This window comes from Amphiura filiformis, chromosome 2 (genome assembly GCF_039555335.1).
Source record: "Amphiura filiformis chromosome 2, Afil_fr2py, whole genome shotgun sequence".
NCBI classification, from domain to species: domain Eukaryota; kingdom Metazoa; phylum Echinodermata; class Ophiuroidea; order Amphilepidida; family Amphiuridae; genus Amphiura; species Amphiura filiformis.
In genome coordinates, this window is record NC_092629.1 from 52,881,869 (window position 1) to 52,901,922 (window position 20,054).

At 36.3% G+C, this 20,054-nt stretch overlaps 1 protein-coding gene across 1 annotated transcript in view; it reads right to left on the minus strand.

The window, feature by feature from the left end:
* LOC140146368 (methyltransferase-like protein 27) overlaps nucleotides 1–19,596 on the minus strand; it is a 35,474-nt gene extending 15,878 nt beyond the window's left edge. Inside the window, exons 1-4 of the mRNA XM_072168191.1 lie at nucleotides 19,477–19,596; nucleotides 13,720–13,865; nucleotides 6,188–6,316; nucleotides 5,579–5,717 (exon numbers count right to left, since the gene is read on the minus strand). Coding sequence (XP_072024292.1) covers nucleotides 5,579–5,717; nucleotides 6,188–6,316; nucleotides 13,720–13,857 — 406 coding nt within the window. The 5' untranslated portion in view covers nucleotides 13,858–13,865; nucleotides 19,477–19,596. The remainder of the gene's footprint in view (nucleotides 1–5,578; nucleotides 5,718–6,187; nucleotides 6,317–13,719; nucleotides 13,866–19,476) is intronic.
* Between the last annotated feature and the right edge of the window lie 458 nt (nucleotides 19,597–20,054).

Consider the following 20,054-nt stretch of genomic DNA (forward strand, 5'->3'; position numbering starts at 1 on the left):
CCGTATATGGAATCCTCAAGGGTTCTTCCAAGGAACATTTATATTGGGGTTCTTTGAAGAACCCTATCAAAAAGGAGCTCCAAGGAACCTGTAAAATGTTTCCAAAGAACCTTTGTGACAGGGCTCCTTGAAGAACCTTATCACAAAGGTTCTTTATTGAACCTCTAAGTGTTCTAGAAATTTTGTCCTGTGTGGCCCCCTACGGTTCTTCAAAGAACCTTCATGATAAGGGTTCCTTGAAGAACCCTATTAAAAAGGTTCTTTGTTGAACCTTTAAAGGCTCTTCGAGCTTGCTCCCATATATGACACCCTATGGTTCGTCAAAGAACCTTTGCAATAAGGTTCTTTGAAGTATGGTACCACATACTCTAGAAATTATCTTTAAAAGTGCGGTCTTAAGGTGGTACTACACCCCGTGATAAATTTGTGACTATTTTTGCAGTTTTCTCAAAAACTAATAAAACACTGGTAACAAAAGATATGTATATTATAGAGGTTATCCGTGTTTTATAAGCTACATATCCTTTCAGCGACTGCTATACCTTGTTTAGGATTTTCAACAGAAGTACCTGCATGTGCAACCATGACTGTTTCAAAATAGCCCGCCAAAGTCATGCAAGTAAGTCCCGAGGTCGTGCATTGAATTGGTTTGAATGAGGAATACTACGGGAACAAGCGCCTTTTGTTAAAAGTCACACATGAGTAACGTGGATAACCTCTATACGCTGGCGAAGTTACGCAATAATCGGATTAACTACCATAGCAATACGCTGGCGAAGTTACGTAATAAATCCGATTAACTACCATAGCAATAGGTGAAAACAATTTTGAACATATCGCGCTGCACTACAAGCAGATTGAACTAATCACCTGTGTATGCCTGCAATCATTGATTGAACACAATACTGGTCTTTTCAAAGATACTAATCTTACAGGTGCAAGTGATCAGCATGATATGGTTCAATGCAGAGGTACCGCGTGAAAGTATAAGTGCAGCGCGGTATATTCAAAAATTGTTTTCACCTATTGCTATGGTAGTTAATCCGATTATTACGTAACTTCGCCAGCGTATAGGTACAAACAATTTTTGATTATATCGCGCTGCACTACTACGTTCATGCAGTACCTCTGCATAGATGTCAAAGAAATGCTAAACACTTGCACCTGTAAGATTAGTCTCTTCGAAAAGAGCCCTATTGTATTCGATCTATTATATGATTGACGACAGGTGATGAGTGCAACCTGCTTGTAGTGCAGCGCGGTATATTCAAAATTGTTGGTACCTATTGCTATGGTTGTAAATCCGATTAATTACGTAACTTCGCCAGCGTATAGATGATGTGACTTCTGACGTCAATGCCTGACAGTATGCGCACGCATCATCACAATTTCCATTGTTTTTTGCCTGGCAGTATGCGCGCGCATCATATTTTGTTCAGGGCTCGTGTTTTTAAAACTCCCGCCACATCACAATAAGACTTTTAAACAGTGTAGTGGTTGCATGGGGTTCATTCAAGCATAAAGATGATACCAGTCCCTTGCCTTTGTTGATAAACATTGAGGTCACCTCATCTATAGGGGCAAGGAATCCATGAGTTACTACATCGGAATTTCAGTGACTCAAGACAAGTAGTTATTGATTTATTGATCAAATATTGGTTTCCCTCATTTTTGTTGTCCAAAACTGTTGTCTGTGCTGAAATAAAATTTCCAGTGCAGTAGTTGTAGTCCTTGCCCCTATAATATACATATCTTACTTGTCACCAATGCGCTATAATTTATGAGAAAAATGCAAAAATAGGCACAAAATTGGCCAGGGGTATAGTACCACCTTAAAGGTGTACGGGCAGAAAATTCTACGTATTTACTTGAAAATATAAAATCTGTGGTGTTAAAGTTTGTTAATAGCGTTTGCCCTGCGTTTCAGTATGTAATACGTGAACCATTTTCAAGTAAAACATGGGTTCCTAAAGCTGTGGAGAACCTTATTTTTTACTGCGAGAACCCCATTGAAACTTCTAGCGAACCTTTGAAGGTTCTTCAAGCGCGCATGGTTGGTGAACGAACCCTATATCATTTTGAAGAACCCTTGAAGAACCCCTTTTTCTAAGAGTGTAACTTCTTATCACAGACATACATCACTCACAGATTAGGGAAACATAGATGTGATTACCTTTGGCTGTGTGGTATTTTATAAAATGTTTTGAAATTATTTGATAAGAAATTATGAAAATATGTTTCGGGCAAAAAAAAAAGGAACAAAACCATATTTCTAAAATTTAAAGTATTGCAAAACCTGCATTTACTATAATTAAAGACAGAGATAAACATAATTTATCGCGTCTGATGTCACTGTCAATTTCGATCCTTGAATGGTTTACACAGCGCGTAAAAGGAAGACCGATCTATCTGGTGCTGATCGGAGAAAAGGAATAGCAGCAAATGGCGAAAAATTACGTACTTTTACAAGGCAAAAAGCAGTTTTTCTAGACATTGTTGACATGGTGCCTTCGCGAAAGAAAGTTTCCTACTATAAAGACCTAACTTTTGAGATGGTTTGCATATTTGAAGGTGCAAAATTAACAACAAGGCGCCCGGTTATACCGCCGCGTTCAGCAAGTCATCATCACGTAACTTGTAAACAAACCGTGCTCGAATTTGATTGACAGATGACGTCAGACGCTATAAATTCTTTTTATCTCTGTCTTTAATTATATTATATACTTCATTAATATATTCTTGTTCTTTGATTGGTTAAAAGTGGATCACATGACCAAAAATAGTTCTACCATCAGTACTCCTATCTGTAAATCTCTAATCCGCAATTAGTATTTTCAATGTCCCGGATGAGCCGTAAATGACCATGCCTTCCGCGTGCGCGCATTCGATGCGACGGAACAGTTCACGCACACGAAACTGCCATAGCGTGATTTCTCGCTGCTGTAATTGGTTAACCCGATTTTAGCCTATTCGATTTTTTTGAAAGGCAAAATATAGGTTTTGTATAAATTGGTCGTGCTGTTCACTCAGGATAGAAGCTGGAGAGTCAAAACGTCAAATAAATTTCTTTTAACCAACCAATGAACAGAGAATATATTAATGAAGTATATAAAACAAATATATACTGCCTTTATTCGAAGTTCTGGTTAAAACTATGGTCCCTCGTTGAGATCATTTAATACTATTTTCCTTCGGGGCTGCGTCCCTCAGGAAAATAGTTATTGATCTTACCTCGGGCCCATAGTTTTAACCAGAATCTCTCATGGCAGCATGTATTTGTATACTATATTTTAATGTTTACAAGTATTTCACAGCATTTCTGGTATTAGAGATGCCACTTTTTCTTCTTTTGTCTAAATTCTTTCTTTGATTCAAAGACCCATTCAGTGATTCCAGCGCAAGTGTAAAAAAATAAAATTGTTTTTAAATTGCTTAAAAGTGAAGGATGAGTCATTCAAATTGTCATTTGGGTTGTTTTGAAATGAAAAATTTTGCATAAAAACGAAAAAAACAATTACAATGACAAAGGTACAAAGTATAAATTTTGATGATTTTTACGATCGTCCAGATGAGCAAATCACTGAATGGGCCTTTAAGCACTTTTATAAACGTCAGCCCATTTTGGGTCATTTTATGGACTGCAGATGACCATATTTGGAAACAGCATGAAAAATGCATTAAAGCCATAATGTGTGATTTGCTCCAAAGCAACGCCCTCAATTTGTCTCGAATTTCTACTTTTTGCATTACACAATGCACACCGACATCGCCTGGCTAATAATTACTTGGTACACCAGACATACTAAAATCAATACCCGGCCGGGAATGTGCTATGCACGATTTTGATATTCAGACGAAAATCTTTGGATACCGGGATAGAAAATGATGAATATCTCCCGTAAATGATTTCGTCTAAAGAAACCAGATGTGGTTCCTTGCACTTGAATATATGTGTTGAACAGATATGATAGTTGTTAGCTTGCGTCTTGAGAAAGAATCTTGCATCTTGAACTCAAAAACTGACAATAATTCTGATTTTATATGTGCCGAATTATATAGCGCAGTGTATAGGCCAATCGTGGGTAGTCTAAAAGCATATGACCTATGGCGTACCATGCTCGATTCACACACAGCGAGGCGAGGTCAGTCACCGGGCAATAGTCAGTAGCCTTAGTCAGATGTCCTTCGGCCCATTATGCGTCTCAAAACTATTAAATAGGTCGGAACAAAATGGCCATGCGTGGCTGTGGATTCAACCTACCATGGCGATTTCTGCCATGAAGATATCAGGGCGATGACACTGTGCAATGGTGTATTAAAATACCACGTGAAAGACTAAGCAGTAAAATTAAGTTTTCAAATCTGCGGTTTATTCCGAGTTCACCGATCGAGTGATGGCTAAACACATCGCGTGTGTGTGTATCATTGAATCAGTGACGTATAAACAGTATGCATATCGCTATTCATCTAAGTCTTGTTTGAACGACCCAGCTGCGTGAAGCTACGCCAATAATCATGATAATAATACGATCGGTGAGCTAATACACGCATTGTTTGGCTCGAAATTAAAAAGGACAAAAATGATCAGTGAAAACTAACATTCAATTTAGGAATAATTATATTCTTTATGCAAATCACAAATTCTGGCTTTAAAAAGAGCTACATTGTACAAATACACAGTAAAAACACTGTTTAAAATGTCGCTGTTTAAAACGATGTTGTTCAAACTTTGAACAACATTGTTTAAAAGACAGTCCTTGAATTTTAAACAGTGTGTGTTTAATTCATGAATAATACCAAAAAAGGAACTTTTAAACAACGTTGTTGTTTACCTAATTCAATTGATACATTCAGATGTAAGTGTTTGGTTTAAATATTGTTTGATGTGATAGAGTATTATATGAACACACAGTTGTGTGTTGTACATGCTAAATGATGCAAGCTGTGCAGTAGTATGCAGCCGTGACAAGTACAGTGTGAGTGTAAGCTGAACCACATCAAACAATATTTAGACCAAACACTTACCTCTGCATGTATCACATTCACACTGCTCATGCACAGATGCATGGGGCTGATGTGCATGTTTTACAGCCAGTTCTTCTTGCCCATTCTCCCAAGTAAATTGATTTCAACAGACAAAAATGTTTAAAACTTTTAAACAACAAGTTTAAACAACTATGTATGTTTTAAACAATTGTTTTAAACAACAGCCATAAACCGCTTTAAACAACTCTTTGTTTTAAACATTTGTTGTTTTAAATACTTTAAACAACTGTGTACATTTATACAACTAAAGTTAAACAACTCAGATGATTAAAGACTGTTGTTTAAAAAATTGTTTAAAATTGTAAACAGTTGGATGTTTATAGTTTAAACAACCCAATGTTGTTTACAATTTGAACAGAAGTTGTTAGAGTGACCGGCGTAATCATTAACAGTATTGTTTAAAAAATTTAAACAGTTGTTTAAAATATGTTTTCCTGTGTAAGCCGTGATTCAGTGGTTCTTAAGAAAATATCTTCAAACTTAGACTTATGAAACCTATATGGCTAGCACGAAAACATATGAAAGTACGTACCGTCTTCAATATCGGTTCTTTTATCTGGTGTGACAGTATCAATGATGTAGTTTTTGTAGATGTTCTCTGACTTGGCGAGATCTAGCATCTTCTCTGCTGGTTCCAAGGCGTCAATGTTGGAATAACCAAACCTGCGAAGCTGCAAGAATGCGTGGAAGAAAAACAAATTAGCACTTATTGTACAAATGACATCTCCATCTCCATCATCATCGTCATTATCGTATCATCATCATCATCATCATCATCAACATCATCATCATCATCATCATCATCATCATCATCATCCTCATCGTCGTCGTCGCTGCCGTCGTCGTCATCATCATCTTCGTCGTCTTCGTCGTCGGCATCATTATCATCATCATTATCGTCATCATCATCATCAACAATAACAGCAACTACAACAGCAACAACAACAACAACAACAACAACAACAACAACAACAACAACAACAACAACAGCGGCAGCAACAGTATCATCACATTCAGCAGCAACAACAACAATAACAGCAACAACAACCACAAACAACAAAGAACAACATTAACAACAACTACCCGGGCCCGCCCCCTACCCCCTCCCCCCTGGCTACGCCACTGTCGTCATCAATCTCACCTCTTTTCCAGCCAATCCAGACCCTGCCGCCACATCAAGGATCCTGGCGTCTTTTTTGGGTACCAATTCAGATAAGGATGCAATCAAGGCATGACATCCCAGCTTGTCATAGTTTGCTAGAAAGCTCATCTACAGAAAAATTCAAAATGGAAATTTATAAAATCATCATTTTTTTATTGTCTTGATTCTAAAGGAATTTGTGCTGTGTTCTATAGGACATACAAAAATACAGACAGAGTTGGATTTTCAAAATGTTAAAATATTTTTTCCTGTATGTTTAACCAAATACCGTTTTAGTTTTGTGTTATTAAAAAGACTTGGTCTGTGTTTTTTGAAAAAAAATCAAGCAATTTTGTACACATTAATGCAGAAATTTGGTTTATTTGGATAAAAAAAACCCGCATTGAAACATTTTCAAATGTAATATATTTGCACAAATACGGCTATACCCGCATCTTTATTTAGAGTCTCAACATATGGAAGCCTATTCAGTGATTTGCTCATTCAGAAAGTCATCAAAATTCAGTTTTTTGCCAATTTGTTAGTGGTATATACTCTGTGCTAACCTAGCCTACAACAACTGTCAAAAACTCATAGTCTGTCAAATAAATTTGTGTGTCATTAAGTCCTTAAGGTGTTACTACACCCCGGGCCAATTTTGTGCCTATTTTTGCATTTTTCTCAAAAATTATAGCGCATTGGTGACTAGTAAGATATGTATATTATAGGGGCAAGGACTACAACTACTGCACTGAAAATTTTATTTCAGCACAGACAACAGTTGTGGAGTTACAGTCAAAAATAAGGGAAAACCAATATTTGATCAATAAATCAATAACTACTTGTCTTGAGTCACTGAAATTCCAGTGTAGTAACTGGATTCCTTACCCTTATAATATACATAACTTTTGTTACCAGTGTTTCATTAGTTTTTGAGAAAAATGCAAAAATAGTCACACATTTATCAAGGGGTGTAGTACCACCTTAAACATCATTGAACGTGTTAAAATGAAAACGTTTTGAATTTGATATAACGCATTTGATGCTATTTGAAAAACCATGCCTTTAATTTCTTAATAATTATGTGAATTTAAACACTGGGCCTTATGACACTCAGGATCGGAAATTGTTTTTTTTATCACTTAAGGGAAGGGGTATGAACGTTTGGACAGTATTTATTGTGGGACATTAGAGCACATCAGACATATCGAATTGCATTCTGAATACGAAGAATGTCCTTCTGATACCAAATAATTTTGATTTTTTGAAATTCGCAATGTAATACACATTTTATGGCAAATCATTAAAAATTGATATTTTTGATATTTAACAGTACCGACGATCGATTGAAAATTTTGACCTTTCGATATTAAAGATTTTTTCCCCAAAACACCAAAAAAAAATAGGTCTTTTGGGAAAAAAAATCCATATCTTCAATATGAAAGGTCAAAATTTTCAATTGATCGTCAACTTTTCCTCCCAGCTACATACACTTTAAGACTATATCATTAAATATTATTTATAAAATTTACTTCGAGGATTGTTATCTCAAAAATGTGAAAAAATTTTTAAAAATAATTTGTCATAAGATTTGTTTTATATCGTGAATTTCATAAAATGAAAATTATTTGATATCAGAAAGACATTCTTCGTGTTCAGAATGCAATTCGATAGGTCTGATGTGCTCTCATGTCCCACAAAAAATACTGTCGAAACGCTCAAAATGCGATGAGATGAAAAAAAAAGGGAAAAATTCATCACTTTTTCAGTTTTTGCATTTGCCAGCAAAAAAAGGCAAAACTGGTTTTTGCTAAGTGGAAAATTCCACAGTTAAAACCATGGTTTTTTCCATCTGCGGCAAAAACCTGCAGTGGTGATTATCAATAGCATCGTAATGGTATAATATTGTTAAGAATGTTAATGCTCTGCATGCTGCTCATAGGTTTCAACATAAAAAGTCCAAGTTTTGAGATATTTTCTCAAAATATCAAGAGCTATCTCAAGAACCACTGAACCAATACTAGGCTTGTTTGTACTCATTTTAGTGCATTTTTTATGCTGATTCCAAATATGGTCGTGGAAATGTACAATTCTGACATTTTTGAATTTTTGAATTTTGAATTAAATTTTAACCGGACGTTCTCCTGGCCATCTGGTCAATCACTCATACTATAAAAGTGTGATGTTTGAAAGGGCTATCTTCCGTAGATAGCATCTGTTCAAGTATTTATCTACAAATCCCTGGACCGTACACGTGGAATTAGAACATGATTAGAATTAAATTATAGCATTTTATTTGACCATGATTTGACCTAATACTCATTCAAATATCTGACAAATGCAATGTGAACTTTTAATATTCTATCTTAATACAAGCCCCAGTATCATGCCGTTTATACAGCCCCACCCCACACTGTCTGTCCAATTAAAGACCCATTGTGATCCCAGCGCAAGAGTAAAAAAAAATGAAATTGTTTATAAATTGCTTAAAAGTGAAGGATAAGTCATTCAAATTGTCATTTGGTATTTTTGAAATAACAAATTTGTCAAAAAACAAAGAAACCATCAGTATACTGACGAAGTTGAAGCCCCATTAAAATACATGTAGCTAATTTAGATACTGTCAGTATCTAAATTACAGATTCGTGTAAAATGTCTTATTTTGTCTTAAATACACGGCTTTCGGCTGAACCACTCGCAGGCTATGTTAGCACATCTATGACAAAGACAAAGGTACCAAAATCTGAATTTTGATGATTTTTACGATCGTCCGGACATGAGCAAATCACTGAATGGGCCATTAACTTGGAGACTCGGTTTTATTATCTATTTGAAATAATACATGGGTTAGAAATAAAGTCATGAAAGAAAATGTTCTGGTTTTGCATTTTTTTTCATGTCGAGTTTCATGAAATTTTGACTACATTTCGACACTAATTCGACACTAATATTTCGACACTAATATTGCTAATGATTAATAATCTTTGAAAGGAAAGTCCATTTTTTTGAAAGGAAAGTCTATTTTTTCAAAGTTAAGTAGATTACAGATTTTGTGAGTCATTTTACGGCGATACCCATTATAACTCTTTGTCCACGAGTCACCATAATTTGAATGAGAGCACACAATGCGAAATAAGGACACCAGATCTGAAACTGGCTTTAACTTAAATCAAGGTTGATTTGTGCGTTCTTTCAATTCCTTTTTTCGGTTCAAACTAACTTTCTAATATTACTTAAAGCCATATTATAACATTTCTGTAAAAATAGATTAGTATTTAATTTCCATAAAATATTAGCTTTTACTGTCAGATATGTCCCCTTTTAATTCTGAGCCGAACAAGTAAGGTAAAGCATAGACAATTGGAATTTACTACTAGCGCCCATGCATGTTACTCCCGCGGTTGTAATACGGTACGATCCTCGGGGTGTGTGTGTGTATGTGTATCCCGCACGCCGTGTACGTACTGTGCACACGTGTTCGACTAATATTTCCATCATACTAATAAAACGCCGGTTCCGTCGTTTTATTCAAAATCTCGGATTTTGACAAAACTATAGTACCTAAAGTCTTGATTTTTGCAGAGTATCTTTATTGACTAAAGTACATTACAGTCGTGTAAAAACTAGAATTTAAAATTTTTTTGAGGGCGTTCTCAGCAAATGTTATAATATGGCTTTAAGTCCTTCATACCTCACGTAACTCCAACTCCAATTTTTCAATTCCCTGTAATGTGTCTAACTTATAGTTATACTGGATATTTTGTAATTCACACCACTTCAATTTGCACGCATTCCTTTCGACATTTGAAAAACCCGCCCATATATTTATATGTTTCTTTTATAGAGAATGAACATTTTTAATGTAAGGGTAAATAGGAAAATAACAACAAATAAAAGCAATAAATTGATGAATGTTTTCAGTCATCCAGTTGTAGTATATGAAGTTTGGAATTAAATCAAAATACTGGACTTACTATTTTTAGCAAAGCTACGTTGCATGTGATACCATCACACTTCATCAGGCAACTGACCCGCTGGACTGGTCATGTGACAGACCTGTACTGGTCATGTGACATCACTCAATAAAAGGGGAGGCCTACGCAACGCTCTGCAGGGTCCGGCATAGACTGCGGAACTCAGTCTTCCATGATAGTCGTCATTTATCATTTGGTCGTTATATGACTATCAGGGAGAGACTGAGTGGTTATGTAATGTACACGGAGGTGCATCCTTAACGTGTTGGTTACCGGTTTTTAATTCATCTTTGTTAGCAATTATGCACACTTACTATTGTACTGAAATTGTCTCTAGTCGTATATGAGGTGATTACGGTTTCTTCTTGTTGATTCCATATTGAAATCAGATGATTATTTCTTACACATTTTAGGCATGAAATCGGTGAGCACGCCGAATTTTTCACTCGCAGTCGTCCATGTTTATCGCGCAATGCAATATGGGAAGGAGGGGGAGGTCACAACAGGTCAGAATTAGCATATTCATGATATTACTAATTCCACTCGGCTATAGGGGAGGTAATTGACTTGATTGACAAATTACCCAGACGGCGTAGGGCGATCCCCGGGCGATCCCATCACCTCATTCATTTCTAAGTTGTAGCATACCTATTAAGAAGTGGTAGGGTCCACAGAGACCCGGATTGAAGAAGGTCATCACATGACCATCAGTGTTGAATTATTTGGCAGCTTCGCCGAACACTGCGATCACGGCAAAAATATGAAACTACAAATTCGTCTTTGAACAGAAAGGATTCCGCAGATAATGGTAAATTTAGGATCATTGTAGACTATGAAGTCATTAGATAGTCGATCTTTATGTTTTGGTGTGTTACATGTTGTTACAAAATAGGAATTTCATTAACAAAACTCACAAGCAATCTCAACAACTTCCACGTGGAGTAATTCGTGTTGTTTATCAGGGTCATAGGTCATACGACACATATTTTGTGTCTTTCCGCCCCTCGGAAAATGGCTTCTATAGTTAGTGACTAGGTCCGGCAAGGCCCGCAGAGCTGGCATAGTATTTGCTCGCGGGCAACTCAACCCAAACCTCCACGTGGTGTCGGATGGATAACGCAAACCTTGGCTCTGGGGAACAGGCTTGGATGCGAGGAAGTCAAGCTAGCGGAGGATCATGCAAAGTATTTTGACCACGTTTTAGCCCTTCCTCGGCTGACTCAGCCTGGTGTGGCTCTGAAGAGACACCGTTTGGTTTTTACCACGTCGACAAAGAAACAAATTTGGATTCATCGTACGAGCATATACAGCAAGAGATATAGGCCTACAACGAGCTAGGCATGAAGAAGATAGTATTAACTAAGCAGATAATTACGTATTGTGACTGAACGGAGATATACAGGTGCAACTTGACAAAGGAGTGAGTACTGGCGCAAATAACCTCAGAAGTTGAAAGCGCCATACAAATCAATCAAAAACAAAAAACAAAAACGCTCTGCAGGGTCTTTTGTTCTATTGTTTCCGATTAGAGCGCTGCTGACATATTGGAAAATGTTGCCAATCAATATTCATGCGAGTGTACATTCAACGTCCAGTTTTCGAAATTGGGTGACTTGTGTTTGGCAGGTGTGAAATACATCTGACTGGGTGTTTTAATTACGTAACGCATAAAGGTTTTGGCATCATTGAATGGCTGCCTAGTGGTGTTATATGCTTAATTTCTATAATAATAATTATTTTCTTTATTCGTCACTTTCTTTTCCTTTCTCTGCACTTATTCTTTCTTATTCCTACACTTTAGCAGTGGCGCGCGAAAAATGTTACCACAGGCCTATTGAAACTAAACTGTTGAAATATGGGACAAAAGTGGAATAAATTCGCGCGAAGCACTAAAAAATTGGCATTTTGTGGCTAACATGGCCAAATATGAGGTTGATTTCGACAGAAACCCACACACAGGCGTCAACATGGGGTGGGGGTGGGGGTGATTTTATGGACAATCCCCCTGGCAAAATATTCGGGGGATTTATCCCCCCCCCGATCTATACGATCTCTCCGTCTCCCCCTCTCTCCCTCCTTCTCCACATCTTCTTTTTCTTTTTGTCTTCCTCCCCTCCCTACAATCACGATCACACATCCGCTTCTCCACTTTTCACCCTCGACTCCTCAATTGCCTCTACTGGCCTTTAAAATGGATATTCGTGATATCAAGAAACCCATTTGACTTCATTGAACAGGCCTATAACCATGATAACAACATAATATAGGCCTACTGCGAAGGAGTTAATTATAGATAGTGACACTAATGAATATATCATATGCTTTAAATCCTAAACCTAAAAGTTCACTCTGGTTATAAAATAAAGATGGATTCTTTGCACTATTGCACTTTTTGTACTCACCCTGTATATTGCTTGTAAACACCCTGTTTATGGACTGAACATCTAGTGTTTCAAGTTGAGCACTATAGCCATTTAGTTCATGAATAGTGTATTTAATCTTTTGTAATGAATTTGTATGCAACTTTTTTATGCAATTTGCCGACAACTTATGCACCTTTGCATCACTTAAGTTGCAGAAATCTTATCACATTCACATTGTGAGAACTTTATGCTACTGAGCGACAGGTTAAAAGATGGTAGGGACACGTGTGCATTTCATTCAACATAATAAAGAGGTTCTGTGTACTTTTATGGAGTTTTCAAAAATGACAATTCAATTAAATGGAATGACATTTTAAATGAAACCTATTACCTTTCTAAGTAAATCAAAAGGAATTTTATATATTACATTTTGCAGATATTAATTTGTGCAATTGTAGGCACCTGTGCGCATTTTATTCATTTTTGCCAAGTTTGTATTCGTTTTTGCATATCAATACCATAAACTTAATGACATTTATGATTGTGTGTACTTTCATGGAGCTGTAGGTAATTAAAAACTTTAAGTGCATATCATTAGATTGATAAACTTTACTTCGAGGACTGTTAATGTCAAAAATATCATTTTTTAATATAATTTGTCATAAAATTTGTATTATATCGCAAATTTCAAAAATTCAAAATTATTTGATATCAGTTAAGCCTATTCCTCGTATTCATAATGCAATTTGATATGTCTGAGTGATGTGCTCTCAGCTCTTAACGTCAAAAATGAATCGGTAAAATGCGTGATTGTAACGCGTGATTTGTAAAAGTTTACAGAACTCGAGGGGAGACAACCCCTCTGCCAGCAACCCCTTCCCCTCAAGCTTGTCTCCGCTAGCTAATCTTTTAGATTTTACGTTTGCTAACGTGCAGTGACATTTTTCTTCTAAAATAGCCCCTGCTTTGTGAGGGGGGGGGAGGAGGGGGGGGATGAGAATTGGGATGATCGCTTGTGTGTGGTGTGCTGTGTATGTATTTGCCGCCAAACGCGGACGTTTTTAGTGAAACTTGACACTGCAACCGTGGACGTTGTAACCGGGGCCCGTCCTCCGCCCGAGGAGGTTTCACTGTGGTCAAGACGAAAAATTTAATTGACATTTTCGATTTAGGCTATTTTGGTCTGCCTACTCACCTCATTGTAGTCCTCAGCATTTTCATTATAAAACGTAGTCAGTTGTTCTGATGTACCGTTAAATCCAATCTTAGCTAAACCATTTCGCACTTTGTTGTCTAATTCGGCGCGACGGGCATCGATATCAACAGTTGCCATGGTAATATCTGAAAATATAAAATAAAGTGAAATAAAATGGATGGAAAAGTTTAGTAACCATTCTACACTCTTAAAACTCAACTGGAGTAAAAAGGTCACAACTCAAGTTGAGTAAAAAATTACTCAAATTGGGTAAATAATACCCAACATTGAGCTCATATTTATAATTAATATCCTTAATGTTGAGTAATATTGATCAATATGAGCTCAATGTTGGGTATTATTTACCCAATTTGAGTAAATTTTTACTCAATTTATTCAGTTGTGACCTTTTTACTCAACGTTGAGTAAAATATTTTTAAGAGTGTAGGACACGAGGAATACGTCATTGGCGGAATTATTTTAACATGTTAACATGGTTATGAGGAGGAGGTCAAACAAAGGTCAATAGTTGAAGACGAAAATGTGACTACACCCGGATTTTTTGTGAGGGGTGTTCTGATTTTGAAAAAGTGGACCTTTTTTTCCAAGGTGGGGGGGGCAATGTTTGTGAAAAGTGGCTTTCTTCCCCAAATTTGGACCTTTTTTGACCAAAAGAGCTTTAGAAATCCAATTTTTTCTTACATTTTGGGACCTTTTGTATACCCCCCCCCATTTATACTTTTGTAAATTTCAGAAAACACTTTCTAGATGCGTGTCTTTAGAACACAAAATATGCAATTTTCATCCATTTTGATATTTTGGGTAAGTTGTTATGGCGGACCGAAAATAATTGGCATGGAAAATCAATTTTGGCGCTTTTCTCAAAAACTGCTCATTTTTGCAGAAATCTGCCATGCTAGTTGGATTGCTTGTGTCATTTCCTTTCTGGAAATGTATATACTTTTATGTACTTCTCATCATTACTTTTAAAGATACAATACTAAATAATGTTTAAAATTTCCGACTTTGAGTGATCCTGCGTTTCCCCATAACCTTGGTTTAATTCCACCTAGAGATAATTCCGTATTCTTAAACACTTGAGAATGTTCTCATTGGTTCTTACCCGTGTGATATAACACGATATCACATGTCGACGCGATACTCGTACGCGCTATTTGAACCAATCGGAGGTGCGTAGCAACAACCGGATTGATCGATTCTAAGCCCTACACTCATAGAAATGACTTGTTCGCCTTGTTGGCGCAATTCAAAAGGAGTAAGTTTGGACAACTCAAAAATAGTGTAAAAGTTGCCAAAACAAAATTCATTTTAGTTATCCGAACTTAAAAAATGCTGAAAAAGCTCAAGAAGTTTCGTCAACTAATCAACTTTGTTGGCATTACTTAAAAAGTTGATGTAAGTCGTTGCGTCAACTTTTTAAGTAATGCCAACTTCTGAATTCAAGTTCAGGGAACTTAGAAAAATAAACAAGGTTCAAAGAACCAATTAGTTGAGTTATTGTAACTCAACATGTAAGTTGATGTAACTCGTTCATATTAAGTTACTGGTACTTATTGTTTTGAGTTATTCCAATTTGGTACTTTGTTACTTAATTGCACGTAATTGGATCATTTTCTGCACAATTAGCAGTATTCAAATATTTATTTTTGTAATCAGTGCAAAATTTTGTATACTATAGCACACGAAAATTATGCTAACCTAGGCTAGTTTCATTTTCTGAGTTGTAATAACTCAATAAAGTAAGTGCAAATGAGTGCGACCAACATAATGATATCGAGTCAGCGTTACTTAAAATTGTACGCGTTGGCATTACTCGGAAAGTTGACGCAACGACTTACATCAACTTACTGAGTAATGCCAACGAACAATTTCTATGAGTGTAGAATTTGATTAAAATTTAGTGTATTTATGATAAATATATTTATTTGAATTGAAATTGAAGTGTTTAAGAATGAGAATAAAGGTAGTGTTTTTAGCCGCTGTCGTGCATCTATCGTCTCATATAACACGCGCTATCATTATTTTTGGCGTAAAACAACTCGGCTTCGCCTCGTTGATTTACTTAAAATAATGATGTCAGATGTCGCCCGTGTTATATGAGACGATAGATGCACCCCAAGCAACTAAAAAAATACCTCTATATTCTCTAATTATAATTTTGTGACCAAAACGTATTCCTCTCGGTAAACGGCACTAAGCATGCTAAGTAGGCCTTGGCCTATAATAATCGTTGGCCTATTATAGTCAAACACTTCCGCCCATGGTGTCAAACGCTTCGCTTTAACATGTTTAATAAATCCTCTATTTGGGCATTCGAGTCAGGTGAACATGGTGAAAGCTGAAAATTCCTCACTTTGTGTAACTTTTTGGTCCAATATCTTTGCAGAATGGGAGTCTTTCTTACACCCGTTTATGACCCAAATACACCAAATTAGAATTAGGCTAAGAATTTTAAGGCTTCATTAAGTCTTTTATAGTCGACATCATTATAATTGTTCCTATTATGGACACTTCTTAGGTAACTTTTTTTTACAGTGAAAACTTTCCTGCGTAAACAGACAATTCCTTTTTGGTTGCCATATGCGTAAACGAACGATGGCTGATCCGACATCAGATCGCGCGTGTATACCAGCGAGTTGGTACGCACCAACATATCCATGTACGCAATTAACTAGAGTGCTCTATGCTCAGGGAATCGCTGGCCGGGTCAGCGCAACCCCTGTGGCTACCGGCCGGGGATCGTGCGCTTGGCATGCGAGGAGTCTAAGGTTCGAATCCCGGGGTGCCAAGTGACTTCTTTGTTCATCTAATCTCATTTTTTGTTTCTTCTTAAATTCCGATAGCAAAAAGCAGTGTCCGGTGTTATGTAGATAAATATCATCAAATTTAAGTATTAATTGAATTGCAAAATTATTACATAAAGGGGATTCCAAATTTGTAATAGGCTACGGTATGTTATCAAAAACAACATTTTGAACGTATTTGACGTCGGAAAAAATATTCAACGACGGAAACGTTTACAATATACATTGTAATCAAAAAGTTGAACAAAATAGACAATTTTGCTGCACAGTAATCTCATGTTGTTCCCCCTTTGCATTCAAATACAGGAAGACCACCCGCTATGTAGACGGTCACTTCGAGACTTACTGTCGACAAGCTGTTTTATGGCAGCGCGGAGGTGGTCACGTGCGTATTTATAATAAAAATTCCTTTAAAAAAGGAATGGGGCGCCCAATGTGAGCTGGACGGGATATGGTGAATTCCATGGTGATTAGATTTGGTATTATAATTATTTTTTACTATTTATTATGTAGCGGGTTCGAAATATTTTTCCCTGCCATTATTTTTCACAAGAGTTTAATTGATTTTCCAGTAGCCTCAACTTCATAATTCCCAAGTTTCTCCTAGCTGTTTGCTGGCAGCCTGGCCTCGGTGCAATAACACCACTAGCCATGGATGCCAGCTAACGCCCCATCCATTCTCTCTCCTTGCCACAGATACCCACAGAAACCCCGAGCAACATCCCTACATCACATCATATATACCCCAACGGAAATCCAGAGTATCACCCCTTCATCATGTACATAACTGAGCAAATAGCAAATAAAACGTCAAAGTAAATTTACAACGAAGCTTCTCTATGTGTGTGTGTCTCTACTATTACATTGTGTGATTTCGCACCGGTAACATATACTGTTGAACCTGAAACCAGCATGACATAAACACTTAAGAAAGAATAAACTTTTGTCTTTCTTCATGTACTTATATTCAATAATCGCTGATAATTGCAATACATGTCCATGGTAAATGTTTTCTCTGGTATTTTTTTAAATCCAAATAGTTCATACTACATGCATGGATAAAATACATTATGTTTCAACATAGCGCCATGACATATCATGATAAAATCTAATGTATCAAGTGACATTCATATGACCTAAAAAAACCCCATTTTGTTCATGTTTGCCAAAGACCTGAAGTAGGGGCAATAGGAAATTGTTTATTTCCGATCGAGCTTGCAGTGCGAATTAGGGTCAGATTGCATGATTCACGCGCACGAAAAATATATCAAAAAGAGTCAATTGATTCAGGAAATATCGTGTGTGGTGTTTTTGATACTGCTCCAAAGAGGAGATTGGGTGCGTTGTGGGCATGGAAAAAGACTTGAAGAATCAGGAATCAATTACTAGTATAATATGTACTCTCATGGCGTTTTATTAGTCGACATATAAAAATAAATGTAGTTGGTGGTAATTAAATATAAAAATGATAAGAAAGTTTTGACATCTTGACAATTATAGTGGTATTAGAGATATAAGATGTACTTGAGTTATGTCTGAACAATCATAAAAAAAGACTTTAGTGAAATGTGCAAATTGTATTTTTGTCTGATTGTATACTGTTTGAATAGTTGGCTCAATTTATTAGAAAGTTGCTACAAACATGTTGTAAAGAAATGTAATATGCTGGTGGAGCGGCGACAGGTGTTTTCTCTAATTTGATACTTTTTGACACCATTGACCCCATATGACCTTTGACCCTGGATGACCTCTGATTGATGACCTCTGACCTTGGATGACAATTAATTAATTAATTAATTAATTAATTAATTAATTAATTAATTATTTAAATAAATAAATAAATAAATAAATAAATAAATAAATAAATAAATAAATAAATAAATAAATAAATAAATACACTGAAAGACTTTTAGTAACCTCTGAATTCCGTAATTTTACTGGTCCCCGTAAAAGTAGGCCTACGGGGAAACCACTGGCAGCAAATTTTCCGGTTATCCCGTAATTGGTTGTTTTGGGGGTTTGTAGTATTACACGTAGATGTGTGAGTGGGTGTGGAGGTAGGTAGGTGGTCAGGGGCGGATTTAGAGGGGGGCGCACCCGGCGCTCGCCTCCTCTATTTTTTGCAGATCGGCGCCTGACTGTATTTTTGCAGAGCGGCGCCTGACTTTGTGTGGAATTTAACATTCCTCGAAGTAATCTTTATAAATCTAATGATATGTATACTTAAAGTGTATGTATAGCTGGGATGAAAAGCCGACCATCAATTGAAAATTATGACCTTTCATATTGAAGATAATATTTTTCCCCAAAAGACATAACTTTTTTGGTGTTTTTACGAAAGGTCAAAATTTTCATGTGATGGACGGCTTTTCATCCCAGCTACATAGTTTAAGTAGCCCTACATATAAAATTTACTTTGCGGATTGTTACATTTTCAAAAATATCAATTTCTAATCATTTGCCATACAATTTGTATTTTACATCGCGAATTTCAAGAAATCTAAATTATTTGATATCAGAAGGACATTCCTCGTATTCAAAATGCAATGCGATGTGCTCTCAGTCCCCCAACAAAAAATACGTGAAAACGTTGCTATGCAAGCCCTTAAATCCAAAAAAAATCGGATTCAAATAAAAAAAAAAAATTCAGAATTTTTGTTTCAAAAAATCTTTACAAAAAACAACCAAAAAACAAAATAAAAAAATCAGCAACCCTGATAACGCCCTACAAGCGGCAAAAAGCAAGGTTTTTTTGGGTTTTTTTCATTTCACCTCATTAAATGACCAGAAAAATCTTTTTATTGGGCTTAATATTCAATATTTTTACCCAAAGAATACCGGTATCAAAATTTAAGTTAAACTGAAATCGCATATAGGTCTATTATTACGACTTTAATAGGTCTAAACATAATAACAAAGGGAAAATACATACCATAAATAGAGGAAGAAACCAGTATGCTATATGGAGTAATTCCCCGGTGTAATTCGAAAAGGATACTCTCAGATTGTAAACTGATGTAGAAGTTCAAGTGATCATTACTTGATGCAGATACCACCCACTGAAGTATGCCCCGGAGTATGCCAAATTGCCAATGCTGTATCAGATGCGATATTGTTTGGAAAATGAACAGCTGCCCTCTAGCGTTGAAGGCATTCTGGTTATAAGACGGCATCTTCATCGATAGATGGCGGATGTCACTTTACTTCTGCGAACAGGTGGTGATGGTTGCGATATCGCCATGATTTGATTTGGGCATGAATTGAATTGGATTGGAATTGAAATAATTGTGACCAATGAAGAATTGATTCGGATTGGAATTGAAATCAATGGTCAGGAGTAAAATAGCATTACACTAAGGCCTTGAATTTTTATTGTGTATTTCAGTTCATAATGTACATTACAATGTGTAAAAATCAGAATTGAAAAAAAAAAAGTGAGAGCAAAATAATGTTTAGAGAATAAACGATAGGAATTTTTATTTTGCCTATCCTCTACCGTGTGATAGAAGA